The sequence below is a fragment of the Neoarius graeffei genome, chromosome 18 (assembly GCF_027579695.1).
Source record: "Neoarius graeffei isolate fNeoGra1 chromosome 18, fNeoGra1.pri, whole genome shotgun sequence".
NCBI lineage: Eukaryota > Metazoa > Chordata > Actinopteri > Siluriformes > Ariidae > Neoarius > Neoarius graeffei.
The window spans coordinates 29288531-29301481 of NC_083586.1; the positions used below are offsets into that span (position 1 = coordinate 29288531).

The 12951-nt window shown below is 40.6% G+C and overlaps 1 protein-coding gene across 1 annotated transcript in view; it reads right to left on the minus strand.

The window, feature by feature from the left end:
- Positions 1–567, minus strand: part of jam2a (junctional adhesion molecule 2a) — a 36723-nt gene extending 36156 nt beyond the window's left edge. The window contains exon 1 of the mRNA XM_060899473.1: positions 359–567. Within this exon, the coding sequence (XP_060755456.1) occupies positions 359–407 (49 nt within the window). The 5' untranslated portion in view covers positions 408–567. The remainder of the gene's footprint in view (positions 1–358) is intronic.
- Between the last annotated feature and the right edge of the window lie 12384 nt (positions 568–12951).

Sequence of the window (12951 nt, forward strand, 5' to 3'; positions counted from 1 at the left end):
CATTTATTTGTAACAATGATTTATTTGCTATCAATTATTCATTAATGGAATTATTTTTCTCCCCAGCTCTGAATAGCTGTAGGTAAAAACTCCATCTTTAGAAACACACAATTCTCCAGAAAAACATGTATTTTTACATATTACATTTTAAAAAAGATCTATAATTAGTCTATAATTATAAGTTCATGTGAATAAGTGAAATGCATTTTAAGTAGGGGGGATGTCCTTTCAAGAATGTTTTTTTGTTTTTTTTTTCTGATCAGGCTACACAATCAGTCACTTCCTAAGTAGAAGTACAAGTTAATTCCATTGTCAAAGCCTGAGGAAGAGCAGATGGGTGAAAAGTCATTTTACTTACTCTGGATTAACAGGAATAATAGTGCTGGCAGGAAAGCAAGAATCTTCATTTTATCCTGATTTTATTGTGCTGTCAGATGAGTATGTCAGCTCTTAGAGCTTTGAAGGATAACAAGAGTCCTGTGCTGTCTGAGAGTTTTCCTTTCTCCAAACAGGTGTGTGTGTGTGTATAGCAGACAAGTCCTTTTAATCCGAGACACGACTGGTACTTTCTCCAGTCTGATATTCCAGTACCCTGTAGAGCCTGAGAGGCGCGTTCTGTATGGTAGGCCAAAGGGGTCAATATATTAAAGCAACACAAAGAGACATGCGCCTATAAATGACACATTAACTGGGTCCACATTTTACAGGCTATAATCTAAGAATAGCATGTGTGCACTGAGCTGATCTTAATATATGTGGATATGCTAGATGTGTACAAGGGAGTGCTTTGTATTTATGGCCCTTTTGGTTTTCCACAAGTCTACTTCCATCCCTCGTTGCTGCTCATATCCCCTTTTGACCAACAGGGAACGGGTTCTTGAACAGGTTCCATTCAGGATCTTTTGAACCTTGGTGCCAGGTCGCGAAGCGGCCCATGTTTTCACCAGTTTTGAGCGGAACCTATGTAGTCATGAACGGAGGGCATAAACCATGAACAATGCACACCTCCCATAACCCGGTACGGGACGGAACAGTACCGTCATGTATTTTAATGTGGTGTCACGTACACTATATTGCCAAAAGTATCTGCTCACCCATCCAAATTATCGGAATCAGGTGTTCCAATCACTTCCATGGCCACAGGTGTATAAAATCAAGCATCTAGGCATGCAGAGTGTTTGTTTTTACAGTTTGGAGCTGGCCCCTTCCTCTTCCAACATAACTGTGCACCAGTGCACAAAGCAAGGTCCATGAAGACATGGATGACAGAGTCTGGTGTGGATGAACTTGACTGGCCTGCACAGAGTCCTGACCTCAACCCGATAGAACACCTTTGGGATGAATTAGAGCGGAGACTGAGAGCCAGGCCTTCTCGTCCAACATCAGTGTGTGACCTCACAAATGCGCTTCTGGAAGAATGGTCAAAAATTCCCATAAACACACTCCTAAACCTTGTGGACAGCCTTCCCAGAAGAGTTGAAGCTGTTCTAGCTGCAAAGGGTGGACCGACATCATATTGAACCCTATGGATTAGGAATGGGATGTCACTTAAGCTCATATGTGAGTCAAGGCAGGTGAGCGAATACTTTTGGCAATATAGTGTATTTTCTTATATTTGCCTTCCGGGTTTTTACAACCCCGATTCCAAAAAAGTTGGGACAAAGTACAAATTGTAAATAAAAATGGAATGCAATGATGTGGAAGTTTCAAAATTCCATATTTTATTCAGAATAGAACATAGATGACATATCAAATGTTTAAACTGAGAAAATGTATCATTTAAAGAGAAAAATTAGGTGATTTTAAATTTCATGACAACAACACATCTCAAAAAAGTTGGGACAAGGCCATGTTAACCACTGTGAGACATCCCCTTTTCTCTTTACAACAGTCTGTAAACATCTGGGGACACTGGCGGCTCGTTAATAGGGGCGATTTGGGCGACGCACTCCCAAACAGGGAGGGAGATTTTTTTTTATCTACTCCTACTACCACGGCAACAGTAATGTCATTGTCCAATCAAGCTAAGGTCGCGCCTGGTGTAGCCACGCCCTTTTGGGGCGATTTCTGTCAGGTTCAGATTTGCCCCAAAATCTCCCATTGACACTAATGGTACGTACGTTTTTTTCGAAAATCATGCTCCCAATGCATTTTCTATTAGGTTTTATGTGCTCGCACAAGCAGCGTGCTTACGTCATACGCCTGTTGCGCCGCGCAAGTGTTGCCAGATTGGGGGGTTTTAAGTGCATTTTGGCGGGTTTTGAACATAATTTTGGGCTGGAAAATGCAACTTGCGTGGGAAATGTGTGAACATTCTATGAAGAAGATGGCGAGTGTTGAGTGCAACAATACGATAGCGTCTCTGAAAGAAGTTCCCTTTAGTCGTCATACCAATGAGGAGAAAACGGCAATCAAACAGCTAGGACCTCCTAGACCGAATTTAAACATCAAGCAAGTGTTTACGAAGGGGGAGAAGACATACTCAAGAGGTTTTAACAAGAACTGGTACCACCGGAAAACTTGGCTAGCTGGCTGTGATGTAGTCAATGCTCTTTTTTGCTACCCTTGCGTTCTCTTCCACCCTGGAAGCACAGCAGATGGTACAGTGATATCTGATATTTGAATTTACTAGGCAAAAGTTGTTGTTGTTGTTTTTTTTTTTTTTGTGTGTGTGTGTGTGTGTTAGTTACCAATGGCAGTTTAACATTGCCATGCTTGGAATATTTCAGTAGCCTCAAGTTCTCTCTGACTTGGTGTAAATTAAGCATATTTTCAGTTTTTATATATTGTACAGTATGTGTTCATTGGAGCCAGCAGCACCTTACCTTTTTTCCAACTTGTTAAGCCAAGTTGCACTGACTACAAAACCTTGTGTAACCTTGTGTGTATATAGCTAAATAACTAAAGCCTTTTGTGTTCATTGACATGCTTGTAATACTTTAAATTTCCTTTTAAGGCATGGCTTTCTGGAGGAATTCTTGGGAAAAAAAACTGCAGAATTTATTTAGAATTATTATTTGTTAAAATGGTGCAATTCCATATAAAAAAACACATAATTAAGCTGCACATGTTTGTTTGATGGTTATGCTTTTCTTCATCTTTTTCAAAACTTAAATAAACACTTGTTTTGGATTTATATCCTGCCACTTTAATTGCATTCTTTAGAATGAAGAAATTAGAATATGTTTATAATTAAGAATTTGTGTCTATTTATTATAGAATACTGGAATAATATGAGAAAATAAATGAGTAATGTAATATTAATTGATTGTGATGCCAAATGTTTTGCTTTGAAGGCTTCACAATGAATCTTCCTTAGTTTTAGCCTGGCAAGCCAGACTAAATGTGAATATTTGCCACTCGTAGGCAAAAATATTTTTGGCCGCTAGGCGGGTGGGTCTAGTTTACTAGGCTACCTTAGTTTGCCACCTTTAACTTGTTTAGTGTTGCCACCTAGTGGAGAGAAGAGATTGTCTATATTGATATCTGAATTTACCAGGCAAAAACAAGTTCGGCCAATTTATTTGCTACCTAGGTCAATTTACTTCAGTCCTGTGGACATTTACGGTCCGTGTAGACATAACGGGGGAAAATTGCCCCCCCTGAAAAAAAATTCAGGAGCCGCCACTGTCTGGGGACTGAGGACACAAGTTGCTCAAGTTTAGGGATAGGAATGTTAACCCATTCTTGTCTAATGTAGTATTCTAGTTGCTCAACTGTCGTAGGTCTTTTTTGTTGTATCTTCCGTTTTATGATGCACCAAATTTTTTCTATGGGTAAAAGATCTGGACTGCAGGCTGGCCAGTTCAGTACCCGGACCCTTCTTCTATGCAGCCATGATGCTGTAATTGATGCAGTATGTGATTTGGCATTGTCATGTTGGAAAATGCAAGGTCTTCCCTGAAAGAGACGTCGTCTGGATGGGAGCATATGTTGCTCTAGAGCCTGGATATATCTTTCAGCATTGATGGTGTCTTTCCATGTGTGTAAGCTGCCCATACCACACGCATTAATGCAACCCCATCAGAGATGCAGGCTTCTGAACTGAGCGCTGATAACAACTTGGGTCGTCCTCCTCTTTAGTCCGAATGACACGGTGTCCCTGATTTCCATAAAGAACTTCAAATTTTGATTTGTCTGACCACAGAACAGTTTTCCACTTTGCCGCAGTCCATTTTAAATGAGCCTTGGCCCAGAGAAGACGTCTGCGCTTCTGGATCATGTTTAGATACGGCTTCTTCTTTGAACTATAGAGTTTTAGCTGGCAACGGCGGATGGCACAGTGAATTTGGTTCACAGATAATGTTCTCTGGAAATATTCCTGAGCCCATTTTGTGATTTCCAATACAGAAGCATGCCTGTATGTGATGCAGTGCCATCTAAGGGCCCGAAGATCACGGGTGCCCAGTATGGTTTTCTGGCCTTGACCCTTACGCACAGAGATTCTTCCAGATTCTCTGAATCTTTTGATGATATTATGCACTGTAGATGATGATATGTTCAAACTCTTTGCAATTTTACACTGTCAAACTCCTTTCTGATATTACTTCACTATTTGTCAGCGCAGAATTACGGGGATTGGTGATCCTCTTCCCATCTTTACTTCTGAGAGCCGCTGCCACTCCAAGATGCTCTTTTTATACCCAGTCATGTTAATGACCTATTGCCAATTGACCTAATGAGTTGCAGTTTGGTCCTCCAGCTGTTCCTTTTTTGTACCTTTAACTTTTCCAGCCTCTTATTGCCCCTGTCCCAACTTTTTTGAGATGTGTTGCTGTCATGAAATTTCAAATGAGCCAATATTTGGCATGAAATTTCAAAATGTCTCACTTTCGACATTTGATATGTTGTCTATGTTCTATTGTGAATACAATATCAGTTTTTGAGATTTGTAAATTATTGCATTCTGTTTTTATTTACAATTTGTACTTTGTCCCAACTTTTTTGGAATCGGGGTTGTATATGCTGTTCCGTCCCATACTACCATTTTTGTGACATTTATTTACATAATGTATAATCTTACCTTTTTTGTTCCAGGATGTGTCAGATATCCTCCGTCTCATCAAGGTGAACACACGCACACGGAACAGTACCATCATGTATTTTAATGTGGTGTCACGTATTTTCTTATATTTGCCTTCCGGGTTTTTATATGCTGTTCCGTCCCATGTATAACAAGTGTTCCGTCCCGCAATATCATTTTTGTGACATTTATTTCCATAATGTATAACCTTACCATTTTGTTCCAGTTTCACAGAGACATCCGTCACGTCCAGCATTTTATTAATCGGTACTTACATTAGTCATCCCACCTTTATAGATGAACCCGTCCCGTCACGTATGATAAATAAAGTTAGAAGAAAAACAAAATATATTGTTTAGTTGTTTTATTGTCAAAACATATAACTTAACTACTATTTATTCAGGGCGGCACGGTGGTGTAGTGGTTAGCGCTGTCGCCTCACAGCAAGAAGGTCCTGGGTTCGAGCCCCGGGGCCGGCGAGGGCCTTTCTGTGTGGAGTTTGCATGTTCTCCCCGTGTCCGCGTGGGTTTCCTCCGGGTGCTCCGGTTTCCCCCACAGTCCAAAGACATGCAGGTTAGGTTAACTGGTGACTCTAAATTGACCGTGAGTGTGAATGGTTGTCTGTGTCTATGTGTCAGCCCTGTGATGACCTGGCGACTTGTCCAGGGTGTACCCTGCCTTTCGCCCATAGTCAGCTGGGATAGGCTCCAGCTTGCCTGCGACCCTGTAGAAGGATAAAGCGGCTAGAGATGATGAGATGAGACTATTTATTCATCTATTTTATAATTTCTTGCCTCTTCCCCTACCTCTACCTTTTCGTTTCTGAGCTGACATTGTGTACAATTCAAGTTCTTATCTTTTTTGATCTTATGCTTCTGTTTTATGACCCACAGGAATTAGTATCAGGTTGGGATTGAACATCTACAAATTTCAAAACTAGTGACATTGATGACACTGGTCTTGCAAACCGAGCCACACTTCTTTAACATGTTAACCTGAGATAGTCTCCTCCTCCACTGTCTAACACATCAACATCTCCATCATGACAGTTAAAAGTGGAGACAACTATCCAGTGAGAACCCATCCCAACAGGATGGCGCTCGTTCCACCACACGGGATTTCTTTGTGATGTCATGCCGAGATATACAACCCCGATTCCAAAAAAGTTGGGACAAAGTACAAATTGTAAATAAAAACGGAATGCAATGATGTGGAAGTTTCAAAATTCCATATTTTATTCAGAATAGAACATAGATGACATATCAAATGTTTAAACTAAGAAAATGTATCATTTAAAGAGAAAAATTAGGTGATTTTAAATTTCATGACAACAACACATCTCAAAAAAGTTGGGACAAGGCCATGTTTACCACTGTGAGACATCCCCTTTTCTCTTTACAACAGTCTGTAAACGTCTGGGGACTGGGGAGACAAGTTGCTCAAGTTTAGGGATAGGAATGTTAACCCATTCTTGTCTAATGTAGGATTCTAGTTGCTCAACTGTCTTAGGTCTTTTTTGTCGTATCTTCCGTTTTATGATGCGCCAAATGTTTTCTATGGGTGAAAGATCTGGACTGCAGGCTGGCCAGTTCAGTACCCGGACCCTTCTTTTACGCAGCCATGATGCTGTAATTAATGCAGTATGTGGTTTGGCATTGTCATGTTGGAAAATGCAAGGTCTTCCCTGAAAAAGATGTCTGGATGGGAGCATATGTTACTCTAGAACCTGGATATATCTTTCAGCATTGATGGTGTCTTTCCAGATGTGTTAGCTGCCCATGCCACACACACTAATGCAACCCCATACCATCAGAGATGCAGGCTTCTGAACTGAGCGCTGATAACAACTTGGATCGTCCTTCTCCTCTTTAGTCCGAATGACACGGTGTCCCTGATTTCCATAAAGAACTTCAAATTTTGATTCGTCTGACCACAGAACAGTTTTCCACTTTGCCACAGTCCATTTTAAATGAGCCTTGGCCCGGAGAAGACGTCTGCGCTTCTGGATCATGTTTAGATACGGCTTCTTCTTTGAACTATAGAGTTTTAGCTGGCAACGGCGGATGGCACGGTGAATTGTGTTCACAGATAATGTTCTCTAAAAATATTCCTGAGCCCATTTTGTGATTTCCAATACAGAAGCATGCCTGTATGTGATGCAGTGCCATCTAAGGGCCCGAAGATCACGGGCACCCAGTATGGTTTTCTGGCCTTGACCCTTAACCACAGAGATTCTTCCAGATTCTCTGAATCTTTTGATGATATTATGCACTGTAGATGATGATATGTTCAAACTCTTTGCAATTTTACACTGTCGAACTCCTTTCTGATATTGCTCCACTATTTGTCAGTGCAGAATTAGGGGGATTGGTGATCCTCTTCCCATCTTTACTTCTGAGAGCCGCTGCCACTCCAAGATGCTCTTTTTATACCCAGTCATGTTAATGACCTATTGCCAATTGACCTAATGAGTTGCAATTTGGTCCTCCAACTGTTCCTTTTTTGTACCTTTAACTTTTCCAGCCTCTTATTGCCCCTGTCCCAACTTTTTTGAGATGTGTTGCTGTCATGAAATTTCAAATGAGCCAATATTTGGCATGAAATTTCAAAATGTCTCACTTTCGACATTTGATATGTTGTCTATGTTCTATTGTGAATACAATATCAGTTTTTGAGATTTGTAAATTATTGTATTCCGTTTTTATTTACAATTTGTACTTTGTCCCAACTTTTTTGGAATCGGGGTTGTATTCCATAATTGGAGTTCTGGGCTTTTAGATCAGTTTCAATTGAAAATATCATGAATATAACGTTAATATAATGTGACGGATATAATAATACTGGATAATCAAAGAATACATGAGAGTGATACGTGTGAGATGTTAAGTATGAAACCCCTGAATATTTAGAAAACGTAACGTTATTGTAATGTACCGTCCTGTTCCGGTTCATACTTTCTGTACTGGGTTATGGGAGACACTGAACAATGAACAATGGGCAGAAACAGTCATAACAAGATGGTGGTGTGTATTGATTACCTGTGAGATTATATTTGTTTTCAGCCCATTTTTTCTCCATTGCTGTGCTCTGCTTCCTCTCTAAACTAATGGCACCCCCTCTGATGTCATCACGGTTCGTGCTGGAAAAACCAAAAATTCTGAAAGGTTCAAAATTTGGTGCGCAAACAAGAACAGAACCCATTCCTTCTTGGTCAAAAAGGGGTATCAGAGGTAAGGAAGGAAGGAGTGAAGGCAGGAGGAAGAGTAACACTTTTATTGGCATTTTTGTTATATTTCCAACAGCAATGAATACATCAGATGCTCTGATAATAAAATGGAAAAAAATTGTCATCTGTGGCAGTCGCAGAAAAAGCCCGTCCAATCATTTCATTCGGACTGAATGAAATAATTGGATGGCCTACCTACTTGCCTACCTGTGCATATTCTGCTTGTGCGCTCGTTGGGCCTTGTGTCTTCCACAAGGCTAGACAGACATATTGCAGACATATTACTAAAGCTAGCGAGCAAGTTGACAGCTGTGGGTACGAAGAACAGCCATGTTTGTTGTGATAATGTTAATTGTTTTCATACATGTGAATGAGACATGAGGTAGTTGGATATGACAACAATGTGATGCACTCCTCTAACCAACACATGGACTTGTCCTCCAAGTAGCCAGGCAGTGCGCGTTCATGTGTTTTGGAGGAGTGGCTTTGAAGGAAATGCTGAAGGGAAGGGTAGGATTTTTCAGTTGGATACATTCAAAATCTAGCTTACTCTTGCTGGTTTCTACACAATTACCTACTCTGCCTTTAACTTCATCCTGAACTTCCCATGAAACTACCCTCGAGATATTTTCAGGAACATTGTTGTCTCTAATACATGAGACTCCACCCTTAGAACAGCTGAAAATCGACTTTATTCAAGAGAACATTCATTAGTGAGGTGTGTGTATGCTATGTTATACAGTGTCTTGCAAAAGTATTCATCCCCCTTGGTGTTTGTCCTGTTTTGTTGCATTACAAGCTGGAATTAAAATGGATTTTTTAGGGTTAGCACCATTTGATTTACACAACATGCCTACCACTTTAAAGGTGAAAATTGTTGTTTTATTGTGACACAAACAATAATTAAGATGAAAAAACAGAAATCTGGAGTGTGCATAGGTATTCACACACCCCAAAGTCAATACTTTGTCGAGCCACCTTTTGCTGCAATTGCAGCTGCAAGTCTCTTGGGGTATGTCTCTATTAGATTAGCACATCTAGCCACTGAGAATTTTGCCCATTCCAACTCCTTCAAGTTAGATGGGTTGCATTGATGTACAGCGATCTTCAAGTTATGCCACAGATTCTCGAATGGATTGAGGTCTGGGCTTGGATTAGGCCATTCAAAGACATTTAAATGTTTCCCTTTAAACCACTCCAGTGTAGCTTTGGCAGTATGTTCAGGATCATTGTCCTGCTAGATCATGAACCTTCGTCCCAGTCTCAAACCTCTGGCTGACTGAAACAGGTTTTCCTCCAGAATTGCCCTGTATTTAGTGCCATCCATCTTTCCTTCAGTCCTGACCAGCTTTCCTGTCCCTGCAGATGAAAAATATCCCCACAGCATGATGTTGCCACCACCATGCTTCACTGTAGGAATGGTGTTCTCAGGGTGTTGGGTTTGCGCCACACATGGCATTTCTCATGATGGCCAAAAAGTTCAATTTTAGTCTCATTTGACCAGAGAATCTTCTTCCATGTGTTTGGGGAGTCTGCCACATGCTGTTGGACAAACTCCAAATGTGTTTTCTTAAGCAATGGCTTTTTCCCGGCCACTCTTTCATAAAGCCCCACTCTGTGGAGTGTACGGCTTAAAGTGGTCCTATGGACAGATACTCCCATCTCCACTGTGGACCTTTGCAGCTCCTTCAGTGTTATCTTTGGTGTCTTTGTTGCATCTCTGATTAATGCCCTCCTTGCCTGGTCTGTGAGTTTTGGTGGGCGGCCTTCTCTTGTCAGGTTCATAGTGGTGCTATATTCTTTCCGTTTTGCTATAATGGATTTAATGGTGCTCCCTGGGATATTCAAAGTTTGGGATATTTTTATAACCCAACCCTGATCTATACTTCTCCACAACTTTGTCTCTGACCTGTTTGGAGGCTCCTTGGTTTTCATGTTGCTTGCTTAATAGTGCCGCAGAGTCAGGGTCCTTCCAGAACAGGTTGATTTATACAGACATCATGTGACAGATCATGTGACACTTTGATTGCACACAGGTGGATCTTAATCAAATAATTATGTGATGAAGTGAATTGGTTGGAGCAGCTCTTATTTAGGGGCTTCATACGAAAGGGGGTGAATACCTATGCACACTCCAGATTTCTGTTTTTTCATCTTAATTATTGTGTCACTATAAAAGTACAGTTTGCACCTTGAAAGCTGTAAGCATGTTGTGTAAATCAAATGGTGCTAACCCTCCAAAAATCCATTTTAATTTCAGCTTGTAATGTGACAAAATAAGACAAACACCAAGGGGGATGAATACGTTTGCGAGACACTGTATATTGTATGCCCAAAGGTTTGTGGAAACCTGATGATCACACTCATATTTGGTTCTTCTCCAAACTGTTGCCACAAAGTTGGAAGCACACACTTGTGTAGAATGTCTTTGTTTACTGTCGCATTACAATTTTTCTTTTCACTGGAACTAAGAAACCTCAAACATGTTCCAGCATGACAATGCCCCTTTACACAGAGCGAGCTCCATGAAGACATGGTTTGCCAAGATTGGAAAGGAAGAGCTCAAGTGTCCTGCATAGTGCCCTGATCTCAACTTCACTGGATGAATGGAATGCCAACTACACCCCAAGCCTCCTCACTTGGCATCAGTGCCTGACCTTGCTGATGCTCTTGTGGCTGAATGAGCAAAAATCCCCACATCAACATCCGCAAAGTTAGTAGAAAGTCTTCTTTCTTTCTTTCTTTCTTTCTTTCTTTATTTGATTCAAGGGCCTAATGGAGCCATCAAACTAGATGAAAAGCAACCCATGGCACAAGGCACCTTACTATTACACCACAAATAAGCAATAATGGCCAATTAATTTGACAATAACATTATTTAAATTTGGCCTCATGTAACTACAAAAGGCAAATGTGTATACTTCCAGGTGCATTAAACAAGCCAAGTGGATTTTGTTTGTTTATACTATGATGGAATGAAATACAAAATAGAATTTGTCCAATATTATCTGTGTTCATCTGTTCTCATGAAGCTTGACATCTTTGAGGGTTCTCTCAGGCAAGGACGCGTTATCCTAATGGGCTTCATGGCCACTAGGGCCTGCCCAGGGCCTCGGCCACTAGGGGGCCTCGGAGGTAGCGAGATCGGAAAATATGAAACGATATTTTCAGAAGTTTTGATCATATTGATAACATTTTTGATGCATTTCGCCACCCGTAAGGAAGCCCACCTTGTCCCGTCGCATAAATCACCCGTCATTGTTAATATGATCACTGTCCACCATGTCTTCACACACTACGCCAGCTTGAGTTCAATGATTTAATTAATGACTTCGCTTTCCAGAAAAGTAGGAAAGTGCCCTTGTAAGTTGACCAATGGCTGTCAAACTGAATGCGCAAAGCTGTGTGCCACTGCTGTTTGGGACATTACGTGTGTGAAAGGATGAAATGTTTCACATAGCCTAACATTTTGAGATTTATTTCTGAGAAGCAAGATATTTTTCTTTCTTTATCATCGCTCTTTGTTTTCACAAGTTAAAAGTCGCCTGGATTCCAAAATGAAAACGAACGGTTATATACCGAATGAATGTTCTTGTTCTGAATACTAAAGAAACTGTTGTAGGCCTAGGTTATGTTCTTGACATGTTGTTCATTGACTCACTCATTCAAAGGCTTCTTGAGGCTAAACTTTAGTTAACCAGACTTGTTAACCGTGATGTCTGATGGATTTTTTCACCATGCAATTGCCTATTTCACCATTGCTTTTCTCGATTAAATAGGTGTTGATGGATATAAAGTTTTATCGTTCAATAGTATTTCTAATTGTGCCACTGTCATTATTTAAGTTTCTTTGTCTAGTTAGACAGGCACATCTGAGGGGGTGAATTTGCTGAGGGCAGTTGACAACAGGCAGGGGTGGGGCCTCGGCAAGGGTTAACGCGGCCCTGCTCTCAGGAACCATTCATGCTTCAAGAACCTTTGCAACAAGGTTCCTGGAGGCACTCATTAGGCAAACTGAAGAAACCTGAAAATATTTTCCTTGAACCTTTCATTTCTGGAGGGAATTTTATATATTGTGCACATTTTTAATTCAATAATTCGATTTATTGCTCAACATTTGTTAGGTATTTGGATAGAAAGATTAATGCTGAGAATGTGTTGGCATTGTGAAGGCATTAACACTGTTGGTCTTTATGGGCTGTGGTTCAAACATCTCCATCGGCTCGACAACATGCAGCGGGGCAGTGTGTTTTTCTTCAGGGCAGGACCAAAGTATCCCTTTACACACTTGCTTGTGGTTTAAAGTTTGAGTAAAGACAACAGCTGGCAGCCCAACCTCAAAAGCTTCGAATCATTGTGTAATGTCGCAAATCCCTTCACTGTGCAGGAAACTTACAGATGAATCACAGTGACACTGAAGTTAAGCAGGAAATCGATTCACAAGCAGAAATTATGGTATGGTATGTTATGCCTGAATTGAACACAAATAACCACAGTGTTATACCACGCAATATTTGCAGAAAAATGGACTAAATTGTAAAAATGGGATATGAAATGGAGTGCAGCAGTCAGGATTAATGGCTTAACAATATTTCTACATTGAACTCTGAGTAATAACACTGAACAAATGAAAACGTGAAATGAAAGGAGCAAAAAGAAGGGATGCCATTTCAGAGACTGTTAGATTCAATCTGTGACAAAC